A 23,549-nucleotide genomic window follows, 5' to 3' on the forward strand; every position below is an offset into this window, starting at 1 on the left:
TATGTTATTATTACTATTGTAGAAACCGAGAAATTTGGAAAGAAAAAAGGAGCTAGCATTTTGATTCCCCGAGCTACTAGAGGCAGGGGGAGGGGTATTGAATGAGCTTAATAAATGGCGTTAATAAAATAAAAATGAAAGCAAAAGAGACAATGGCGTCAATCCAAAAGGACCGGGAACATGAAGGAATGGGCGGCAGGGAGGAAGTTAATGAGGGGAATCTTTGTCTGACCACGATATTATAGCCCCCATCTACGTTCATAAATGCTGCACTCCTTCTTCCACAAGTTCAATGCCAACTCTCCACTCTCTCTCTCTCTCTCTCTCTCTCTCTGACACCTACTCTGTTCCTCTCCTCCGTTCTTTCTATTTTTTTTTCTTTCTTTTTTCCATAGAATTATCTGTTAATCATAGGCTCAGTATTAACCTTAGAGCAAGTGGAACTCATGGCCTCTGTGATGAGCCAGTGGAATTCAACTAGTGGGATACAATGGGTGTGGCCATTATGAAAGGCTGGCGGTAGTTGGCAGTGATCAGACTTGGGTAATGTTATTCTACTTCCTACTGCATTCCAAGACGAGGAGCTTCCTAGCAACCATCTTTAGCCACACTCCCCTGTTTCTTCTAATGTTAAATTCTTCCGTCTTCCTCCGGCCTTTTTGTCTCGTTACTACCTTGCAATTTGTTTTTCTAGGCGAAGCCTCCTAGCCATATAATGTCATTAAATCTAAGATTAATATAATAATTGCACCTTGATAAGGGGTAGATATCTCTTTGTGGCTATAGGAGAGGAGAAGGGGTAGACTGCCGATGGATGACCTTCATCAACAGGGAGGTTCCTATCGATAGGGGAAGAAGAAAAGAAAATAAACCCTAGCAGAGAGATAGAGCTAGCTTTGAGCAATGCCATAGGAAGCATTAAACTACCTACATGAGACGAGTTTTGAAAAGAGCTATGTAATGATGCACACACGACTTTGAAAGCTGGTGTTTCTAAGACTTACAACTCATAATACCATTTGCAGTGTATGAATGTCTTCTAATTATACTTCTTATCTTAGATTACGGATAGAATAATCCGATAACCTCCGCAACCAAATTTATGCAGAAAAGGGTTACTGCAACAATTAATATGTTGGAACAGTCTCACTATCGCCTTAACAAGATTAAAATAAAATAAACCCCAAAAATTTATGATTAGCTAATTAATACTTTGATTCTAGGAATTAAAATACAGAAAATTATAACTAATATCCTACATTTTAACTATATTGTAAATAGTAGCCTCTCATTTAATGTATTTATTAATATGACTCTCTATTTGCTAAAAAGTACAAGACGAACCTTATAAATAAAGATGATCAAATTATGCTTCTAGGATAACAGAATCACATCGACTGTTGTTTAATTTTAAGTATCAAATTAGAGGAACTAGGTTTGAATAGCTTAGAAAATAAAACATATTAATTTATATGAATGGAATTTTATCTTATTCAATTTTCTCAAGTTCTTGTTAAATTAAAGTTAGCTTTGCTCGTCTTTTTTGTAATTTTCTTATGAAAATTAAATTAGAGAGAAGTTTATAATTTACACCCTTTATTTTGCTCTTATTATCATTAACATCCTATCTTGTATATGGCCTCTTCTTTATGAGTCACTGGTCTAAATCAGACAAGGAATAGTCAAAAACGAAGTTTCTCGGAAGCAGCCCCCCCCCTACTATATATATATATATAAATATAAATATAAACTCTCTTTTTAGTTTTTTAATCGCTCCGTCGTACGACGCAATGCCGCAATCCGAAACCGAAACCCCACGCAGTCGCAATAGCACCGGCGGAGAACCAGATCCCGCCGATCCCTCGCCGGCGATGGACCACATTCTCCCCTCCAGTATTCTATCCACGGTCCTATCCAACCTCGATATCCGCTCCCTTGTCGCCGCGGCCTCCACCTCCCGCTCCCTCCACTCCTCCGCTGCCCACACCCTCTCCTTCCTACCTTCCTTCCACTTCGTCGTATGGAACTCTTGTTCGCCTTCTTATCTGCTCCAATTCCGATTATATCGATCTTTTCTTGGACTAATTTGGGGTAATTTATCCGGTTTCAGGAGATCGCTCCCACCTTAGATATGCTGAGGCCGCTGCTGCCGCCGAATCCTCGGCTTCGTAGTCTCCGGCTCGACTGCAGCCGCCTCGATGACTCGTCGATCGAATGCCTCGCGAAGGCGTCGCTTCACGAGCTATGTCTTCTCAATTGTGAGAATTTGAGCGGAAGGCTTCTCGCCGAGCTCGGTGACAAATGCCGGGACCTCAGGTGATTCGAGAAGAATGCCCTAATTTTTATTTCCTGTCGTTAAATCTTGTTTAGGAATAACTTCTTGGTCGTTGTTGCCTTGATAACAGGACTTTGTCTGTGAATTCTCTTGCGGAGCGGAGAGGTCTTTCGAAAGGCTGTTCTGATCTGAAACAGTTGCTTAACGGCTGTTTGCAATTGGAGGTATGCCGAAATAAATTTGGAATTGCTTGATGGCTGTTTCTGTATCGTTTTAGATTTTGGCATATGAGCTTATTCACCAAATTTCTCTAGGACTCAGTTTCTAGTTATTAACAACCTTAATGCAAGATTAGTAATTGAATACTACTTGGCTGAGTGCTTGAGATAATTTTAATAATTCAATTGCAGATTTTACTTTGAATCCTCTATCTTAGTAGTTGTGCTCTACGACATGTAATATATTCGAATTATGAAGTGAGCAAAGATTAGATGTAATGAAGAGAAGTAATCAAAACCTCAATTATATTGTTAGGTGACAAATCATTCGTAACCATTGAGCTCTATTTTGTGAAACTTTGTCATGCTGATGGCCAACTGGTGTGCCATTGCCCATGGCAAGTATAAATCTATGTGTTTACAGTGTAGAACAAACTCAAGATCATGTTGGATATGAAATAATACAAGAAGAAGCTGATAATTTGATTTTTACGGAAATGTTAGAGATTTACATGGATATGTAGTCAATGATATCTCATCCAGTACAACCATTTTTTGTTGAGATATGATATGTTTACAGATTGGGTAGCTTGCTTATAAGTGCCTTCATTTGCATGACAAACTATTTTTTATGTTAAATCTGCTCCACTTGAACTGATAAATTCTCTACTTCCTCTCAGTCTCTCAGGTTGGCGTTTGATGTCTCAACATTTAATGATCCCAAGTTTGATCATGTCTGGGCCGCTGCTTTGGAGAGGCTCTCTTCTCTTGAGATTGGTTATATTCCAGTGACTATGCTGCTTAAGCTTTTCAGTTTAAGTGTGCAATTGCAACAGCCTGTACATCATGCTCCGACTTTTCCTAACCTTCAAAAGTTATGCCTCTCAGTGGACTGCATCACCGATAATATTGTCAGGTCCATATCAACAGCCCTTCCGTCCTTGACACATCTAGATCTTCAAGATGCACCTATTATAGAACCTAGACCATCTTCTGATCTTAGCAGTGCCGGCCTCCAGAGTATCAATCCCTATGGTAAATTGAGGCACATTTCACTCATAAGAAGCCAGGAGTTCCTATTTACCAGCTTTCGACAAGTGAATGATTTTGGTGTTATGTTAATGCTTGAGACTTGCTCAAAACTTGAGAGCATCTGCCTTGAAGGTTTCTCCTGTGTTACAGATCTTGGTTTCAAGGAAATTATACGTTCATGCTCAGGCCTCCGTAAGCTAAGTTTTTCACATGGAAGCCAAGTGACCGATTTTGTTTTCAGTGACATCTCTGCAACTTCCCTTTCCTTGACAAATGCTAGTTTGAGGCGGTGTAAGTTCCTAAGCAATGTTGGAATTGAGAGGTTGTCATCTAATAGAGATCTCAATGTTCTCGACCTTCGAGATTGCCTAAACCTGGGTGATGAAGCTCTAAAAGCAGTAAGCTGTCTTCCAAAGTTACAGATCTTATTATTAGATAGAACCGGCATCACTGGTTTAGGATTGTCATACCTGGGCTCTGGAAAATGCCCATTAGTTTCATTGTCTCTAAGAGGGTGCAGAAGGCTAACTGACAAATGCATCGCATCACTATTTGGTGGTTCCATTAGATTGAGCTTGCAGGTCTTGGATTTATCAAGACTTCCATGTCTCTCCAACATTGGTATAGAGGCACTAGCTAGGAGTAGGGTTCCAATTGTTGAGCTTCGAATGCGAGAGTGTCGACATATTGGGGACAACTCACTCATGGCTTTAGCATCTATGCAACTAGATGATGGAACTCATGGCAGTAGTTTGCAATTGCTGGATCTTTATGACTGTTGTGGTATTACAGCATTAGCAATCCGATGGTTTAAGAAGCCTTACTTCCCAAGATTAAGATTGCTTGGAATAACAGGGAGCTTGACCACCTTTTTGCTAGATGCTTTGTCGAGGAACCGCCCTTTCCTGCGCACTGTATGTCATGGTGAAGAACTGGGAACAGGATACTGGGATACAAATTCCAATTGGAATAGGTATGAAGAGGACCACCTAGATGAAATTGAGCAATGGCTTTTGGAAGAGGACTTGGCGGATGCTGATGAAGACATGGAAGAGTTATTAGAATGATAAAATAACCACATTTTTATAGTTAATGGCGAATATATTGTTTTGCTTTCGAGTTTTAGACTTGAAACATCCTTGTTGGCTGTTGATCAACAACCATTGCGGCAACTTCTCTTGTAATCATATTTGAGATTTGTATACATTGGTTGTTTTCATTGTTTAAATAAATCTAATCTAGAGCGTTCTATCCTGTGCATGAAATGCTTGATTGGAACTTGCCGGTGATGGTGATACTCTTTTCTTTGGAAGACCTCCTTACAGTATTTAATATCCTAGTGTTTCTAAACTTTGTGATAGGTGGCTTTGGTGCATCAGCTATTGTCTTTCGTAATGAGAAGTTTGGAATTAAGAGTATATAGAGGGGTAACATAATTCTTCTTTGTTTTCGCTATCTGGGTCAAACTTATCATTAACCCCTCGACTCCTTGACTTAGTTCTTGGTGGAAGAGAACTTATCCATTTCGACCACCTCTGTGTTCCCTGGACTCCCGACTCCAACCTTATCATTAATTTCATATTTAGAAAACCAAAGGGAAGAGAATAGTAGAAGAATTACACTAATAAAAAATTATAACCAAAACCAATCCTAATTGTAGAGATGATCGGTGAGCCCTACTCACTCAAGCTCAGTTTGAATCTATCTAATTTCAACTGCTCTAAACCTCGACGGAGCCCGAGCCGACCTAAAAGCCCAACCCACATTAAATATTTAATAGATTGGATATTAATATATTAGCATGTTTTTATAAAAATAAAATAAAATATTTTTATGGAGGCTTATTACACTCGGCCCTAAAAAATTAAAATACTGCTTGTTATACTAAGGATCGTTACATCCAGCCCATGCATGATAGCGTTGATTATTATTAACAGTTTTGTATCATAAATATAGGTGGATAAATATGATACCTATTAAGAGATACTATCATAGGAATAAAGAATTAATATTCTCAAAATAATGTATTAATTAGACGGGTGACAAATTAATAAAATAATGCACTTTGTTTGCAATTAATCTTTTGAGCTTGTGTGTTATTGATGTTCCTCGAGTTTTGTTATCTCTTAATTCTAAATTTCTGATAAAATGGTTGATATCTCTCTACGAAATCTTACAAAAGAAACAAATCGATAAGTGGTAGGTGACTAAGGTGAGGCGTCTTATTCCACGTGTTATTCCCATTAATGTGGATAACCTCCGCCCTCACTCACTCTCTATCCTACTCTTCTTATCAGGAAACCACCCCACCGGGAACAATTCCACGACATACACAGTGAGATGGCGAGCGTTACACTGTACGGACCTCCAATTTCGACGGCGGTCTCCCGCGTCCTCGCCTGCCTCTACGAGAAGGAAGTCGACTTCCAGCTAGTCCGCGTCGACATGTCCAAAGGCCAGCACAAGTCCCCCGACTTCCTGAAACTCCAGGTCACTCCCTCTAAACCCTCCTCCCGTGCCTCAAAACCACTGCTAACCTCTTCCGCTTCCTCTGCCAGCCCTTCGGCCAAGTCCCCGCCTTCCAAGACGAGCTCACCACCATCTTCGGTCAGTACCCATTTGCTAAATCTCTCCCCTTTCTCTAGTCTCTCAATCAAAATCGTTTGTTGGTATGTTAATCTCCAGAATCGAGAGCAATTTGCCGATATCTCTGCGATAAGTACTCGGATAAAGGCAATACTACCCTATTGGGTGGAAAGGAAGGCGGATTTGTCGCTCGGGCTGCGGTGGAGCAGTGGGTCGAGGCGGAGGCGCAGAGCTTTAACCCCCCGAGCTCGGTGTTGGTGTTCCAACTGGCGTTCGCGGTGTGGATGGGGTTGAAGCAGGACGCGGCGGCGATCGAGCAGAATGAGGGGAAGCTCGCAAAGGTGCTCGATGTGTACGAGCGGCGGCTCGGAGAGAGCCGGTTCCTGGCGGGGGATGAGTTCTCACTCGCCGACCTATCGCATCTGCCTAATGCGCATATCATTGTTAACGAGACAGATAAGGGGCATCTGTTGACGGAGAGGAAGAATGTGGGAAGGTGGTGGGAGGAGATATCATCGCGGCCTTCGTGGAAGAAGGTCGTTGAGTTGCAGAGTGCGCCATCCGCTTGATGTTTGTGTTTTTGCGAAAGTTAAGGATTTGAGTTGGGTTTTGGAGATGAACCCAAATTTACTTTGCTTCTGTAATGTTGGATAGAAACTGTATCTCTTGTTTGGCATGTTTAATTACTACTTCTCCTTGCTATAATCTTGATTTGTTGTTTGTTGGTTTCCTTCCATACAAAATTGTTAATCTGTTGATTGCAAGACCCAAAGTGGTTGTAGGGTGGAATCAGATGCTTTAAAATCACCAGACTGGAGGATCTGAAATTGTTGCATTTCAATTCCATTGTGTACTTATGGTCTTCTTAATTATGGTGAGTCTGTTCTTTTATTATTTTGCCGGGAAATCAGGTTGCCTCTTCCTAAGTGTGATGACCCTAAATAGTACACCTAGACTTGTTTTATCTTTTACTTTAACTTTGCTTTTATGACCATACAGGAATTAAATTAATCTGCACTAAACATGAGACATAAGCTGAACTTTTAGACCAAGATGACGAAATGCCCCATTTGTTGGGAACTTTTTGACGAGAAGATTCACTTCATCGTCCAGGTAATCTATGTTTCAAATGCTAGGTCTGTGGTAATTTGTTTATTTCAACTCTTCGTCGTTGATTATATATTATGTTTCTGATGTTTGTCTTTTGCTTGCAGCATTACTTGTATTGCTGATGGTGCTCTAGCAGTGTGCTGATGGATGCCATACAGACTCTTTTCCTTGTGGAGCTAGGCCAGTTAGATGTAATAGTTTTGAGTTGGTCTTTAGGTAAGCTAAGTATACTGCATTACCCAAACCAAAAAAAATTATTATTTTATGATTTACATTGTGAATTGGTGCCTTGACTACTACACTGCATGTTCTTCCCGTTTTAAAAGACGTGAATATTCTATTACCATAGTGGATTTAATTACATATAATACCAATTACCAGGAAGAATATAACCTGATCAAAGATTGAACTTATTTGTCAGTGGAAGTGATGATCGTCTTAAGAGCTAACTTCAGACGATGTAAATATTCTTTGCTTCACCTTATCATTATGCTTTCCACTGTGTTCCTTGGTTTATGAGAGAAGAATACATTCAGAAATATGGAAGATTACAGCTCTTCCTTTGGTTTTGCTCTTTCTCTTTTTCCTTTTCCTTCTACCCTACTAGCCAAGCAAGCATATAATTCCTGAAAGCAGCACCCTTAAATTTCCCTGGTGGTCTAATCGGTTATTGTGCAGCCTGCAAGAGGTTGATCAAAAGATAACAATGGTAGGCTTGAAGGTGTTTGGACAGCCGACATCCACAGATGTTGCCAGGGTTCTGACTTGCCTCTTTGAGAAGAACCTTGACTTCCAACTAGTTCGCACAGACACATTCAAAGGAGACCACAAGGTCCCTGAGTTCCTCAGGTTACAGGCAAGTCATTGTAACATTGTTGCTATTCCTGTTTCTTTTTACTAGCTTTGTTCACACAGCCATCTGTTAATTATTCCATTTAATTGCAGGATCCCAGTGGTCAGGTGACATTTAAGGATGGCAAGCAGACTTATGTGGGTAAGGAACTGTAGCAATGTATACAGTTGTTTCTTGAATTAAGTAAAAAAAAAATTGGAAGGCTTAAGTAGTTTATTTCTTCTACAGATTCAAGGGAAATATGTCGCCTTATTTGTTCTAAGTATGGGGATATGGGTAACAAGGAACTCTTTGGAACTGGAGCTCTCGAGAGGGCATCAATTGAACAGTGGCTGCAAGCAGAAGCTATGAACTTTGATCCTCTCAGCTCTGAACTGGTCTTTCATCTGGCTTTCGCAAAACCATTGGGAATAATGCCTGACCAAGCTAAGATAGAGAGAAATGCAAAGAAGCTATCTGTGGTCCTTGATATCTACGAAAGGAGGCTCGCAGAGAATGCTTACCTGGCAGGTGATGAGTTTACGCTTGCAGATCTCTCCCACCTTCCTAATTCGCATTACCTGATCACCAAATCTGAGAGAGGACACAAGCTTTTTGCTTCAAGGAAGAATGTGCAGAGGTGGTGGAGAGATATCTCAGCTCGATCCTCATGGAAGCAGGTTGTCGAAATGCAAAACGAGTATCATTCACTCGAGTAATCAATTATATGGAGCTTGTTCTGGTGCCTTCGGTTGCTGCACCAATATCGTTCACTTCATTTCATCTTGTGTGTCTTTGTTGTGCTTGTTTTATAGTCATGTAGGTCCTCTTTGATCGATGTCAAGGGGACCAAGGAGTTGTGTCTACCAAATAATGAGAAACATCTACATATACGAAATTTGGAAAACTTATATGCAAAATTAAGTTATCATCTACAATTTCTCGATCTCTATTACATTGTTGTGTTTGCCATTTTGATATGATAAATGATGCAAATCAGGTCAAATCGGATCGTATTATGAGAACATTAGGCTCGATGAATTAAGTATATTTATATTTTAATTGATTCATATTTATGTAAGCTCTTAAGATAGGTTTAGGTTTAGTTAAATCATATAAATCACTAAGGCAAATTTAATTTAGTTGTATAAATTTTTAGGGCTAAATTCGAGCAAGATTTATTGTACCCAACTTCTCTATATAAAGGGATCGAGCTTCTTTGTTAATAATTTAAGTATCCAAGTATCGAGAATTAATTAAGTTTAATTATTTTTTTTATCGTATTTATTATTTTTATCATAGTCGTTAGATCGTCTTTATCTTCGTAGGAGTAAATCGTAATCGTAGAAACTTTACAAGCACCTAAATCCTAGCATCACCTTCCTCCACCAACCACGTTACTATATGACAGTTAGTTATCCGTCACCTTCTAATAACAACCGCAACAACGGATATTTATCGTTCTGCTGTATTTCGATATTTCTCTACTATTTTAGTTATATCTTTTCATCCAGACCTTCAATTTAGGTGAAACAAAAGTCATTAGAACCCTAACTCACGAGACTACCACCACTTAAATATTTATAATTTTTTTACGTCTAAAATGGTCCAAATTTGATTCGTAATATGTTGAAGGAATAATCAAATAAAGATCTCACATGAACCTAAATCCCCAATGTCTATTTTGACTGTTTTACAATTGCTCAAAGATGACCTCAAGTTAAACAAGATATCAGCTAAACAACTAGCACAGATGCAGCTTTCAGATATTGAGAAATATTTGGTGACCTGAATAGTAAATCCATGCAAAAGTTCCAAGAGAGGGTTTTCTTTGGCAACAAAAGGAAATGGCAGAGGAAATGCCATGGTTCTATGTGGCTGGGAGAAATATCAAAATTATTGTTACCTCTTAACCAGTAAATTCCATGACCAACTGATCTTTTAGCTTATATAGCAACCCCTCTATTGTGTGATTCACTTATAGTTAAAAGATGACATTAATTTCTAAATGTTTAAGGTAAAATGATAGATGTTCACATCGCCAAAACTATTATAAACAGAGTAATCTTTCAAAATAGCAAAAGTGCTCTAAGATGATCTTAAGAGAAGTGGAAACTTATTAGTAGTGTTCCAATTAAACTGACACCATTAGAATCTAAACTCAGAAACACTCATACACCTTAAACATACTTAATCAGCTCAGAACTATCCAAATGCCCTCTGTCAACAATAATTCTTGCTCTGTAAATGTTATTTTCTTTCCTCTCGTCGATCCTATATTGATTTGAAGCGTACTGTAGACAAAAGATGAATCTTCTCAGACGAGTCTAGTTATTACCACTCCACTATGCTGTCGAGGATTACAGACAATATGTGCTTTTCCTTTTTCAGAAATGAAAGCAATCCTTGGCATGATGCAAGCTTGTATAACAAATTCTTCATAAAAAGGTTAAAGTATATAAGTTTAGTTAATTACACTGCAGTTAAAAAGTAAAAAGAAAGGGCCTGATGAATAGAAGCAGAATAGTAAATGCTAGAAATATTTTGTTAAAAGAGCAGCAGCTATTTTATTTTATTTTATTTTTTGAGAGAGAGAGCTACAAATAAAATCCTCTATTTTAACTATATTATAAGTAAAGTCTCCTATTTACCCAAGTATAAACTTCTAACAAAATAGAACCACATCAAGCCTCCAAAATCTATACCAAACAGTGCATGCAAACATCAAATCTCTCATAAGATCAATAAATCCAAAAATATTGTTATTTAATCTCGATATTATTTTACGAGAGTGAAATATAATAAAAAGAGATGATTTTCTTTATAATATATAATTAGAATGTAGGGTGCATCTTATAATTATCTCATTTTTGTTTTCTACTTATTATTAACTTTCCAGTCTAAATGAAGAAGCTCTGAGATTAAAGAGACTAATCACATGCACATTGTCTCCATTCATCCCATTTGTTCTGCTGCACAACTAAGATACAAATTCCTAGAGTCGGATATTTTGCTTTCTCTTTATCCTTTCCCTTTTCCTTTATCCCTTTCCCTTTATCTTTCAGTATTCCTACTCAGAAGCAAGGCATTTGCTGCATGTATAAAATCCCCACCCGTCCTTCCAGTTTCCATGCACTTGAACTAGTTAACTAACCATCAACCTCTCCTTCGTAGTCTCTCTGCAATATTAATCCCAATGTCTCCAGGAGTGAAGATATTCGGTTCTCCCACCTCTGCAGAGGTTGCAAGGGTGCTCATGTGCTTGTTTGAGAAGGATGTGGAGTTCCAGCTCATTCGTGTGGACAACTACAAGGGCACAAGGAGAATGCCAGATTACCTCAAGCTACAAGTATATCTATATATATATACACATCTCACTGATTTCTATATACAAGCACACCCATAGATATTTATGTATATTAGCTTTGCAGTTCTAATCATATATATCTAAATCTACTTTGTTGCAGCCTCTTGGCCAAGCACTCACCTTTGAAGATGGAAACACGACCCTCGTCGGTATGAATTATTATTAGACTTAATAAGCTATTAATTAGTTGAGCCTATATATATATATATATATATATAATTAGACTAATTAAACTCTTACATGTGATAACGTACAATCTTAAATCAACTACAGAGTCGAGAGCGATATGCCGTTACATAGCCAACGCATACCCAGAACAAGGCAACAGAGATCTGATTGGCCGCGGCATGCTCGAGAGGGCGTCGATCGAGCAGTGGCTGGAGACGGAAGCACACAGCTTCGACCCGCCGAGCTCGGCGTTGGTGTTTAACCTCGCGTTCTCGCCGCTAATGGGGATGGAGCCGGATGAGGAGGTGGTGAAGGACAGCAAGAGTAAGCTGAACAAGGTGCTCGACATCTACGAGCAGAGGCTGAAGGAGGCGCGCTTCTTGGCCGGCGACAACTTCACCCTCGCCGACCTCTCCCACTTGCCCACCGCGCAGCGCCTGGTGTCGAACGCCGGCTGCCGCTCGATGTTCACGTCGAGGGGGAGGGTGAACGAGTGGTGGCAGGAGATATCGAGGCGGGCCGCGTGGAGGAAGGTCGTCGCCATGCAGCAGGAGCCACCTCCGATGATCTAATTATGGATCTATGGAGGTTTAAGCAAAAAGTAATAAGCGCTTTGGTGTTTAATTGCTTTATTGCCTCTTCGAGTGTTTCCATGCAATATATATGCATGGAGGTGTCTCTCAACTCTCCTGGAAGTTTGAGCCTTTTGCTTTATTTCGTCGTATAGATAGCATAGTGCATTAGTGCTTTTGCCTATGCTAGCTACTACTGTGAGTCAGGGTCGTCGTGTCACCAGAGATCATCTGGTATAATAAATTATCCCTTTTCATATATACACTTTTGACAAATGATCTTCTTCATTAATATCAACAAAAGGTAAGATCTACTGAGATTGGTCACGAAACAAAAAGTTTGAATATTATTCTGGCACTGCTAATTGTTGTGAGGGAAACAAGAAAAGAAGTAGATAAGAGAGAGCTTGAGATGCCTTATTGACATATATATATATATAAGTATCAAGTGCAATACGTCCAACATACACAAGGTAAAAACAGAAGAATAATTAGTAGCTAGGCAGCGTCAAACAGCCCATGAACAGAACAAACTAACAACAACAAGAAACAACAAAAAGAGTATGGCATTAAACTAAGCTCTGCTTACTTCCACTGGATTCTTAGCAGCATAAGTTTCAAGAAAGGTGCCAGTTTCCTTGTTCTGCAGAAGGTGGGCGTCTTTTGATTTAGTGAGCATTTGACGAGCTCTCACGCGGACCTGCAACCGCACTAGAGATTGCATGCAGTGGATTGCGACCTCCGCTTGCTTCCGCACGTACGCTCCTCTCGCCACCGCTTGGAGCCTCACCAAGCTCTTCAATGCCTTGTATGCCCTCCTCGCCTGTGCACCAAATTGGAGAAATTTGCATATAACGCCCTAGTTTTAAGGTATTTAATATCTACCTTTTAACATCTATATATATATATATATATATATATATATATATATATTATATATTATTCATAAATCACGCATTATGTTTTACAAACTACGTGTAATATATACAATCTTTGTCACATTATGTATAAAGAAAAGATACCAGATGACCCCTGAAGTAAGCTTGGATGGTAACAGCAGCCACGTCCTCCCTAGAGAACCCCTCCTTGCAAAGCGTGTTATACTCATCATTCGAACCACCACCGCCACCTTCCTTAAGATCGACCACCTCCGGGGCTTCCGCCATCCTCGGGTTGTAAACTTTAACCTCACCCCGGCCGCCGCCTTCTTCCACAGAGATTGACCTGCACGAAGAGTAAGTAAACGACCTTCCCACGACGCGAAACCAACGCCGCGGTTTCGCCATTTTCGCCTGCCCCTGTGAAGCTTGCCGTCGACGAGGCGTCCTAATACTGCAGCAATCGGCACGGCGAGCTCTTGGCGTCTTAGTTTGCAGGTCTATTACTTTGGGAGATCCGCTCGGTCGATGCTTGTTTCCAATGCAGCATATGCAAGCAGCTCCAGTCTTGTTGGGCTCGCCTTGATGATGATGATGATGATGATTATGATTATGAGGGGGTTGATCGCTTTGGTGTGGCGTGGAAATGCAACAAACGTGATGGGCTCTGCCCATGTCTATTATTTCTTCCGCGGTACGTAGTATTGGAGTAGTTGGTGGCAGTGCATGTTGCGTTTTAACGAGTAAAAGGTAGTGAGGAGAAGCTACGATGTGCTCAGCATTAAGAGACAGGTTGGATCATCTACTGCAAACTAATCTTAGACTCTTAGTTTTGTCGGTCGGCTGTTGGAGAACGTGGTGGGATGAATCTTTTTAGCAATCCCTAGTTGTAGGAATCTCATTCAACGAACAAAAGTCTGTCAATCTTTAAGTGCTGCCACGTACATAGGATCAACCAAGTTCGTGCGTTCGGGATTGCAGATCTTCGTCTCACGTAAAGAATTACATTATTTTTAACAAGGATTTTAATTAGGTTAACCCAAGAAGTCCAATTGGTTACAGCTTACATTGCTTTGCTAGCTGTGGTCTGCCAAGCATTCATCATGCACGCATGCTCTTCGGAAACCCAAAAACAAAACAAAACACTGGAAATTATCGTTAAGTTTAAGACACGTGTGGGCAGCCAATTGGCTCCAAGTTGTACCGAGAGCAATCTTATCGGGCCAAACCCCAGCCCGTTAAGCGATCCTACGGGCCGGGCCCCACGAGATCTTTCGACGTTGCGAGTTCTCAAGTCAAGCATGATATAAATACTTTCCACTTGCTTGTTAACGAGATTATAATTCGTATTATAGGTCTAGATTAGCAGTGGATTGTATCTATAGCCTAGTTGGTATGCCATTGGTTAAAATTTATTCTCAGCATACTTGTCAAGATCTCGAAGTGGCAACAAAGTTGTCTAAATGAAGACTTCATCAAGTCTTGAGTGTGCTACTCGCCCTTTGTATTTGTTATTGTTTATAGTAGAAAACAAACCAAACCAATATAACAACCATCCTATGCCAAAACCGCAGGAACTTAATTCCTAAACTGCTTGTTTAAATTAATTATTAGCCACTTGATCTGCTGGTGTGAACTACCAGATATGGGCACATGCAAGTCAGTCAAAGCTTTCAGAGTTATTATTTGTGATCTAAACTTATATTTAGTTGAACGCATGATCTGGGATTGCTATTAGCTGATTGAAATTTCTTGTTACATTTCTTTAATTACTTTGCAAAACGTGCAAGCAACTCTCCTGAGTGTTTTTCATCTCATTTCGGTACTTCAAAATCATCTCATATAGTTAAGGAGGCTTATGTTGTATGAGTAATTATTCATTAAATCTTAATTATAATAGTATCGTTGTTAAGTTGCACTCTAGCCGTACTATGAATCATCTTAAGATTAAAAATAAAGTGACGCATCTGAAGAGTACCTAATGTGAATAAATACTGCAATAATATTTTGTTTCCTTGTTCTTGGAACTTGTCAAGCATGCATGTTATTTAAAATTTCCACTTGACGGCTGATATTGTTTAGGTTAGGTGGAGACGTAGAAAAGTTGCAAACTTGAAAGAAATCATAGGAGTTTAAATATATATATATGCATATATTCTTTGCCATATTTATTGTCCCTATTGAAGAGCAAGATGAAGATATGTCAAACTAAGCCAATCTTAAGCTTGGTTCTATACGAAGACATCATTTAATTGCATATATTGAATTATATTATTGGGGTGGTTAATTCACAGTGGCCACTAACTGACAAATTTATCAATTAGCAAGTCATAACGGATAAAAATAATCACAATTAGTTATACATTTTGTTGACTGGCCACATGAGAGTACTCAGACTATATATATATATCCCTTAACATTAAGGAATCTACGTAGTTAATGGTTTTTATGTTCATGTATGCACTTCTAAAATATCTTATTTGTAAGTATTGTTGAGAAAGTTTATGAAGTAGAGTGGAATTAAAATAGAAACTTAGAGTTATACGGCAAGATGTTAGTAGTTTTATTTAAGATAGTAATTTCTTCATTCAAGATATAATGCCTTCACAATGAAGTTTTCAAATATTATATTTCTAAGGAACTTGGGGACCAATTAATAACCCAATGATCAAGTAGAAAAATTAAAAGAAATGTTTTTGTATGAAGAAGGATAATAAAGAATATGATTATTTTTATTATCTTTTAGATGTTATCTTCCTTTTTATTTAAAGAGTTTTAGAGATAAAATTAATATTTTTCCATAATATGAGACATCTCATTTTTAGACTAAATATACTCGTTTTCTCAATCAAGAAGAATAACTGTGTTTAGCAAGACATTTAAACAAATTTCAAGCGTTATATTAAATTTGCTCTCAAGAAAATTCTGTTTGAATGGATTCAAATTTCATGCCAACGAATTTCTAATAATTTTCCTAGGATAGTATTTTTTCAATAAAAATAGTTTTATTTTATATTATTTAAGAAAATATAGATACCCTTTCAATTTCAAGATTGATATATATTCGCATGTATGTCTCTAGAAATATCTTATTTTTATATAGATATCTCTTAAAACCTTTGCTTTTTGTATGAATACCCTTCAAATCTAACTAATTATTAAGACTTTATCAAGTTAAATATAAAACTACATTAATATGAAACTTATAATTGTTATTAAGTAAGTGAAGGGTATGTACACAAATATGAAACTCTTTAGGGGTATGCATGCAAGTAGTTGACGCCTTACCCCACATACGTACCAATTGGACTACAAGGACTATAAGTTTACTTCCTAGAGAAGAAATTAGATTCCAAAGACCCCAAGGTTTTCGTTCTGGAATTTATTATGCGACGTAAGAATTTCTAGGTAGTTGCCTAGTTGTTACCATAAACTTAACTAGGATAGTTCATAACGATCGAAATCTTTAATTTAATCCCGTATTCATGTACGAATATCCCTATATATATTGATATCTAGCCATAGATTTTTCTCAAGCTTCGTCCTCCTTCCATTACCATAACAAGAAACTTAGTCGTAGCTAGCCATGGAGATGTCATCAGGAGAGAGTTGGTGGATCCTGCTACTAACTCTTATACCCACTTCTTCACCTCCTTCCATTGCTACTACTCTCTTTTCCATTGCCATCTTATCTCTTCTTGCATGGCTTGTCGCTTCCCTTCTCTACTGGGCTCACCCAGGAGGCCATGCATGGGGAAAGATATCTTCTGTAAACCTTTCCACCATTCCTGGGCCAAGAGGGTTTCCTCTTATAGGTAGCATCGGCCTCATGTCCGGCCTCGCTCACCGCCATCTCGCCGCCGCAGCTGATCGCCTCGAGGCGCGGCGGCTCATGTCGTTGTCCCTCGGTGAGACCCGAGCCGTCGTCGCCTCCCACCCCGACGTCGCCAAGGAGATCCTCAACAGCCCGGCCTTCGTCGGCCGGCCGCACAACTACTCGGCCTACGGCCTCATGTTCCACCGCGCCATCGGCTTCGCGCCGTACGGCGTGTACTGGCGTAGCCTCCGCCGCATCGCCGCTTCGCATCTTTTCTCCCCCAAGCAAGTGGAGGCTTCTGCGGGGCACCGCTCTCGCGTCGCCGTAGAGATGCTCGCCGCTGTCGCGGCGAGCGGCGGCGAACCGTTTCGAGCTCGTCGCGTTATTAAGCGAGCTTCGCTCGATTATATTATGCGGACGGTGTTCGGGAAGGAATTCGGTCTTTGCGCGGCGGCCACCGACGGCGAAGCCGAAGAGCTCCTCGCCATGGTAGAAGAAGGCTACGAATTGTTGGGGGAGAACAACTGGTCGGATCACTTTCCTCTTCTTGCATCCATAGATCTGCAAGGTATCCAAGCTAGATGCGCCAAACTCATGCCCAAAGTGAACCGTTTCGTAAACTCAATCATCCATCAACACAAGTCAAATATCGATCCAAAAGATCCGAAAGATTTTGTGGATATATTGCTTTCTCTACAGCATAGCGAGGGGCTTTCCGACTCTGACATCGCCGCCGTTCTATGGGTACGTATAAATTGTGAAACTAATGAAATAATAAATAAGAGATAGATATATCGTAATTAATAACTTTGTTTGTTGCCGAAATGTGTATAGGAGATGATATTTAGAGGAACCGATGCCATGGCGGTACTGACGGAATGGACGCTTGCTCGTCTAGTCCTGCACCCTGACATCCAAGCTAAGGTTCATAACGAACTCGACCGAGTAATTGGGAGATCAAATCCAGTGAAGGAGTGCGATGTACTAAAGCTAGATTTCCTACAAGCAGTACTTAAGGAGACCCTCAGGATGCATCCCCCGGGCCCACTCCTCGCATGGCGGCGCGAGGCGGTTTCCGATACCTACGTCGACGGCCGGTTCGTCCCTGCGAAAACCACGGCGATAGTGAATGCGTGGGCGATCGGCCGCGACGCCGACGTGTGGGAAAATCCGTCAAGATTCTGGCCGGAGAGGTTCCTCGCCGGTAATGGCGTGGATTTGTCGGTGCTCGGGGGCGACACGTGGCTCGCGCCTTTCGGGTCCGGGACGAGGAGCTGCCCGGGGAAAGGGATGGCGACGGCGGCGGTCGGATTCTGGCTGGCTTCTCTCCTTCATGAGTACGAGTGGCTGCCGACGCCGGCGGCGGAGGGGAAAGGCGTGGACCTCTCAGAGGTCCTCCGACTGTCTTGTGAGATGGCGGCTCCTCTGGAGGCTAGAGTGCGGCCGAGGAGACACGTGTGATCCATCAAGAATGTTGCTATGCTGTCTCTGCTGCTGCTGTTCAAGTAGTCTTGTGAAAGCTCCGCTTTGTTATCAAATAAATAAATATATTTTAATGTTAAAATATAACGTAGCCTTTTCCTAATCCAGACACGCGCGAGTTAGACTCGAATTTCTATTCGGGTTCCACAATATATAACCGGGAACAAATTTTTAGGATCCGAGACCGATAAATCGGGTCGGATTTAAATCCACCTCTAATTTCTGGTTACTTCCAGCTGTGGAGATTGAGCCGTGAGCTCGCAGCTTGCTCTTTCATGGCGACCATCTTCGCGGCCCTCCCCGTCTCCCGCCTTCGAATTCCCTTCTCTTACCCGCTTCCCTTCAAGGTTGTTACTTGATGCTATTAGTACTATTCTCTTGCTCTCCAATCTATTACTTGCTCTCACTTCTTTCTCTGTGATTGTTTAAGAGAGAGGCGAGAGTAGCATTCAAGTGCCGAGCGGGGCCTTCTCCCGAGGTGGAATCGGGGGCGACGGAGAGGTCTTCTCTCTTGGGCATTTCGACAAGCTATTTGTCGGCGGGACTCGCGGCCTTGGGTTTCTTTGAGACCACTTACCTTACCTACCTCAAGCTCACGAATTCCGAGGCATTTTGCCCCGTCGGTGGTGGGAGCTGCGGCGATGTGCTCAATAGTGATTACTCCTCCGTCTTTGGTACCCCCCCCCCCCCCCCTTCTTATTCTTATCTGCACCTTCTTGATTCGTTCTCTGCTTGCTCGATTTACGTCGGGTTTTGGCTACGCAAAAAGAGGAAGGATCATGAGTATTGTCGTGATAATCTAGTGAAATTTGTGTTGGGAATTATTAAAGCGTAAGAGTTGCTAGATATTAATAATTGATGAGAGATGAATTCATGTGATCTAAGTTTCGCATAAGCATGGCATTAACTAAGAAACAAGAAGACAAACTTTAGCTTTGGAAATTTAATGCTTTATTATCTCTTGTTGCATTTGCCAGGCATTCCTCTTCCATTACCCGGGATGGTTGCATATGGTCTAGTTGCATTACTTGCTCTACAACAGAGTGGCAAGAGTTTGCTTCCTGGACTTGATAAAACTGATGTCCGCTTGACTTTGCTTGCAACCACTACCTCGATGGCAACTGCGAGTGCATATTTTGTTTACCTTCTGAGCACCGAGTTTGCTGGAACATCTTGTTCGTATTGTTTGTTATCAGCCTTTCTGTCTTTCAGCTTATTTTTTCTTACTGTAAAGGTATGTCTGCATTCCTTGACAGGGAAACTTCCCTTCTGAACCACCATATGGTAGCTCATTAAGTTTTTGTATCATACTCACAGGACTTTGGCTTGGAAGAGATCCAGAAGGTGGTTGGTCTACAGCTAGCTGTTGCTGGAATTATTATTATTGCTTTAACTAACTCTTATACAACAGCTGCCCCTCAGTCATCTGGGTGAGATTTCTAGTCTCGGAATGTTTGTGGATAGATTGCTGATGTGGTTATCTTGATTATGGGGTAGCTTTAAACTTTTAATTCTTCTGACAGTTTGGTGGCATTCTTATAACTGTATGTGTTTCTTGTGACATTATTTGAGGAATCAGTAAATCAAATTTATGTCATGCATTACATTTTTGCTGCAAGGTTTGTTTTTACACTAATGCCATACAAATGCTGAAGGTAACTGATATGTGATTCATTTAGGGGATTTAACCAGACAACATGATAGGTCAAGGATTTATTAGTTCTATACTCTCTTTACCGTGTCAATGTACTGTTGTTTGGTGCATCTCATGTGATTGGATCCATATATTCTGGGGCCCTTCTCAAAATGTTTAAGCAATTTGTGTTTCTTGTTTGCTTTGTATTAAATGTAACAGTCCCTACTCATTTTTCATTTCTCTTATATGCAAAATGATCTTGCTTCTTCTTTTGTACCATGGTTGCTCAGGAATTAAAGATTATTTAGTTTTCAACTTTTTACGTTTGCATGCTTTTTCTCTATTTTATAGGAAAGAGTAATTAATTTGTTTTTCTCCAATCTTTATTTATGCAGCTTAAGTGATATTACCTTGGAACCATATGAAACAGAAATAACAAAAGAATCGAGCCCATTTGCTATATCTCTTGCAAAACATCTGCAGTCCATAGGTGCTAAGATGTATGGCGCATTTTGGTGTTCTCATTGTAATGAACAGAAGGAGGTATGTGATCATATTATCTGCTTTTGTGATGGAAGGTGAACAACTAAAAGCATGTTTTCTTATGATGAATTTGCCCATAGCACTTAGTTTGAACTAAGAGCATGAACAGCTGCTATATGTGCCCTAAACATGCCCATAGCTACTAGTTTGACTTACTAATTACAAAATTTCGAGGCTGGAGGTTTCTGCTGCTATGACTACTGACAAGCTTAATGATGAATATGATACAAAGCTTGAATAGCTGATAAAAAAATCTAACATTCTATAGTAGTTTATTGTTAGTTCAGCAAACAAGAATATTGGATTTCCTTCGGAGCAGAAAAGTTCATGATATTTCACTCCAAGATCTTACTATTGCCTTCTGCATGGAAGGAGACATTAGCAGTTACTGTCCTCATGAGGAGGAAGGAGACACTTGCAGTTACTGGTCTTTGTCCTCATGAGGAACACAGATATATTCTCAGAATGATCAAAATAATTGTGTTTTATAAGGTAGGATGATCTTGCAAGACCAAGTATGCAGGGAGGCAATGCAGCATAGATGAAGAAACCATTTATATGACAAAGATATGGAGGCTCTACTGGAATTCAAGATTGGACTTAACAAATTTTGGCAATACACTAGTTATAATTAGTAGACTAAATTAATTTAAGGAATATTAGCAAAAACTATTTTCAATAAGATGGGAGGTCTTATGCTGAAGAATTAGAATCACTCAATGTGCTAAGATATCTAACTAGAAACAATAGGAGTAATCTTAAAAGTTCGATGATCTGTTATGTCTACCATCTTGCTGTATCCACTGTTTCTTGATTCAAAGAAATCAGCGTTGTCTTTTAAGTCTTAAGTAACAAGAAACAAACAGATTTCTTTTAAATAACATCAGAAGACTATTTTAATCACTCATGGTAACTAACAACTGCATTCAATAATTTAATATTCCTTCTATAGTAGTATGAAAAGGAGTATCTTTTGTTGTAGCCAGAAGTCTTTCTGTGAGACAGCACAAGTTGTCCATCATAGTTGGAGGATGGGGATACCCATTTGGCCATATGGATACAACTCCTGCAAATATGCGCATTCTTGTGATCATATTTAATGTGTGAACCACACAGCAAGGTGTTGTAAAGAAACGAATTATGACCTATAAATTGTCATCTAAACAGATTTTACCCTTGTTCCTAGGAGAGGGTGGTAATTGGCATTCCCAGCTTCATGTTAATGTGCCAACAAGGGGCTAAGTTTATGGCCAAATTGCTTCCTAACAAAGTGAACCTGAATCTTGAGGGCATTTGACAACTGTAGTCATCTATAACTTTTTGTGCAGATGTTTGGTGGTGAAGCTGCAAAAATACTGAATTATGTTGAATGTTTTCCCAACGGAGCTGGGAAAGGGAGAACAATGGCCCTGGAATGTGCAATTGCTAAGCTTGAAGGCTTCCCAACATGGGTCATAAATGATAAGGTGAATATTTAACTTTCTCAGCAGCACTTGCTGGAGTGGATTTGTGTTCTAAGTTGTTAGTTGTCTGCCGGATGTCCCAAAGCTCTTTTAATTTGCCTGAATAAGAGAAATCCATTATTGCTGATCTGCCTACCTACCCAGATACATTTGAAGGGATGGCTTTTGACTATAATTTGATTTATCTATCTTAGTTGGTGGGTAGTGTTGTTTATTGCTTTACCTAATTCTTGCAATTTATTATCTTCAAGGCTTCCTTTGTTAGTGATGGATGTATTTTAAATTAAGGATGAGAACACTGTCTCCGTGGGGTTGGCCCCTTGTTGAGCGGCCCACAGTTTTAGATCCTTGAACTTTCTGTGAGGTTACTATAGAGGAGGAGAAAACTAAAAGGTGAGAAAAGATGAAAGATTTTGATATAGTCTATGGCCGTGTTACTGGACATAGACCTGTCCATGAAGTGAACCTGCAATTCATTAGAGCCAATTTACTCATCTTTGTGTGCTCTAGTTATATTAAAGTTGGTTCACCCCTCCTGTATCTTTCATTCTTTCAGGTTTTAAGTGGTGAGCAGGAACTCTCAGCTCTAGCAGAAGCGTCTGGCTTTGTTCCCGAGAGTTCTCAGCCTTCTTAAGCCTCCGGATGTGGATAAGTCCGGAGACAAACAGAAAGCTCTGTTGTTCGAGAAGAGGCTTTCCACCTTGTAGGTGCAACCAAATGATGCCCACATATTCTGAAGTCGAAATGTCCAAGCTTATTGATAAGATGTCTAACTATTGATTTCTATGTATATGCTTGTGATGATGAAATTGGAAGTGAGGGCAGTTTCATTAGTGGTTCCTTGATCAACCGAGTCCAGTTGAGGATTTGTACACCAACTTTTCCTTATTAGTTCTTTGTGTATATCCAGTTATAGGCTTTTTTTGGTCTCTATATCTGACAATATCATCTTTTTTTTCTCTATGGCTTTCAACTATTTTAATTGGAGTATTGTTCTACAGGGAGCCCTACCAGAAATTCTCAATAACTAAGTTCGGAAAATTCTCAACCGAGTCCAGTTGAGGATTTGAACGCCAACTCTTCTTGATTAGTTTTTTGTGTATATTCCGTCAGTTATAGGATATTTTTGGTCTCCACATCTGACAATATCATCCTTAATTTCTTTATATTAAGTTCAATCTTCTCCTTTAGTCTTTGAGATCATCCATACTTATTTTCTCAAGAACTATACAAGTGAGAGAAAAAGAAGATACAGTCCATCCATCCAACCAGTCCCAACGGAGATCCCAACCGAAGTGAGACTAGTTTGGAAAAGAATAAAATGTTTTGTTTTGGAGTATTGTAGGGCTTTACCCTGGGTTAGAGGGAGCCCTTCCAGAAATTCTCAGTGGCGCTAGGCTGAACCCAGGCCAAAGAGGGGGTTTGGAAATAGTTTTCAACCAGCAATTGACGCGCCTCGGTGTAACCTCACTAGCTGCGTCATTGCCCCAAGCGCAAAGATGCTTATCTCATACCAAGACCCCTTTTTTTATAGCACCGCCCGCGCTTCTGTCTTTCCCGACTAACCGAT

General features: G+C 40.1%; 7 protein-coding genes and 1 non-coding gene across 9 annotated transcripts; 6 read left to right on the plus strand and 2 right to left on the minus strand.

Moving 5' to 3' along the window:
* The first annotated feature begins 1,779 nt into the window (after positions 1 to 1,779).
* Positions 1,780 to 4,779, plus strand: LOC140767146 (F-box/LRR-repeat protein 10-like). Its single transcript, XM_073106959.1, has 4 exons — positions 1,780 to 2,018; positions 2,111 to 2,316; positions 2,406 to 2,499; positions 3,174 to 4,779. The coding sequence occupies exons 1-4, from the start codon at positions 1,791 to 1,793 to the stop codon at positions 4,590 to 4,592; spliced, it is 1,947 nt and encodes a 648-aa protein (XP_072963060.1). The 5' UTR covers positions 1,780 to 1,790; the 3' UTR covers positions 4,593 to 4,779.
* Positions 4,780 to 5,782: 1,003 nt separating this feature from the next.
* LOC140767541 (glutathione S-transferase F8, chloroplastic-like) lies at positions 5,783 to 6,816 on the plus strand. The gene is made up of 3 exons (XM_073107494.1): positions 5,783 to 6,015; positions 6,084 to 6,132; positions 6,211 to 6,816. The coding sequence occupies exons 1-3, from the start codon at positions 5,866 to 5,868 to the stop codon at positions 6,678 to 6,680; spliced, it is 669 nt and encodes a 222-aa protein (XP_072963595.1). The 5' UTR covers positions 5,783 to 5,865; the 3' UTR covers positions 6,681 to 6,816.
* A 136-nt stretch (positions 6,817 to 6,952) lies between these two features.
* LOC140767542 (glutathione S-transferase-like) lies at positions 6,953 to 8,990 on the plus strand. Of its 2 annotated transcripts, XM_073107496.1 has the most exons (5): positions 6,953 to 7,224; positions 7,326 to 7,437; positions 7,900 to 8,077; positions 8,167 to 8,215; positions 8,303 to 8,990. In XM_073107496.1, exons 3-5 carry the CDS (start codon positions 7,928 to 7,930, stop codon positions 8,770 to 8,772), a joined length of 669 nt encoding a protein of 222 aa, XP_072963597.1. In that variant the 5' UTR covers positions 6,953 to 7,224; positions 7,326 to 7,437; positions 7,900 to 7,927; the 3' UTR covers positions 8,773 to 8,990. The 2 variants fall into 2 exon arrangements, with proteins under 2 accessions (XP_072963597.1, XP_072963596.1); XM_073107495.1 differs by having other exon boundaries at positions 7,326 to 8,077; positions 8,303 to 8,989.
* A 2,201-nt stretch (positions 8,991 to 11,191) lies between these two features.
* LOC140767378 (glutathione S-transferase F10-like) lies at positions 11,192 to 12,419 on the plus strand. The gene is made up of 3 exons (XM_073107256.1): positions 11,192 to 11,402; positions 11,521 to 11,569; positions 11,694 to 12,419. The coding sequence occupies exons 1-3, from the start codon at positions 11,250 to 11,252 to the stop codon at positions 12,158 to 12,160; spliced, it is 669 nt and encodes a 222-aa protein (XP_072963357.1). The 5' UTR covers positions 11,192 to 11,249; the 3' UTR covers positions 12,161 to 12,419.
* Positions 12,420 to 12,639: 220 nt separating this feature from the next.
* On the minus strand, positions 12,640 to 13,574 carry LOC140767612 (protein IQ-DOMAIN 3-like). Its single transcript, XM_073107598.1, has 2 exons — positions 13,183 to 13,574; positions 12,640 to 12,983 (listed from the first exon to the last, which is right to left on the minus strand). The coding sequence occupies exons 1-2, from the start codon at positions 13,444 to 13,446 to the stop codon at positions 12,735 to 12,737; spliced, it is 513 nt and encodes a 170-aa protein (XP_072963699.1). The 5' UTR covers positions 13,447 to 13,574; the 3' UTR covers positions 12,640 to 12,734.
* A 3,033-nt stretch (positions 13,575 to 16,607) lies between these two features.
* LOC140767425 (cytochrome P450 78A9-like) lies at positions 16,608 to 18,409 on the plus strand. Its single transcript, XM_073107327.1, has 2 exons — positions 16,608 to 17,599; positions 17,690 to 18,409. The coding sequence occupies exons 1-2, from the start codon at positions 16,625 to 16,627 to the stop codon at positions 18,314 to 18,316; spliced, it is 1,602 nt and encodes a 533-aa protein (XP_072963428.1). The 5' UTR covers positions 16,608 to 16,624; the 3' UTR covers positions 18,317 to 18,409.
* A 116-nt stretch (positions 18,410 to 18,525) lies between these two features.
* LOC140766454 (thiol-disulfide oxidoreductase LTO1) lies at positions 18,526 to 22,912 on the plus strand. Its single transcript, XM_073105800.1, has 7 exons — positions 18,526 to 18,684; positions 18,768 to 19,011; positions 19,315 to 19,571; positions 19,655 to 19,767; positions 20,369 to 20,516; positions 21,845 to 21,982; positions 22,536 to 22,912. Exons 1-7 carry the CDS (start codon positions 18,613 to 18,615, stop codon positions 22,611 to 22,613), a joined length of 1,050 nt encoding a protein of 349 aa, XP_072961901.1. The 5' UTR covers positions 18,526 to 18,612; the 3' UTR covers positions 22,614 to 22,912.
* Positions 22,913 to 23,324: 412 nt separating this feature from the next.
* On the minus strand, positions 23,325 to 23,480 carry LOC140767927 (U4 spliceosomal RNA). Its single transcript, XR_012105652.1, has one exon. It is a non-coding gene; the product is annotated as a U4 spliceosomal RNA (small nuclear RNA).
* Positions 23,481 to 23,549: the final 69 nt, after the last annotated feature.

The sequence above is a fragment of the Typha angustifolia genome, chromosome 9 (assembly GCF_048772165.1).
Source record: "Typha angustifolia cultivar Huaian chromosome 9, ASM4877216v1, whole genome shotgun sequence".
Classification (NCBI taxonomy): domain Eukaryota; kingdom Viridiplantae; phylum Streptophyta; class Magnoliopsida; order Poales; family Typhaceae; genus Typha; species Typha angustifolia.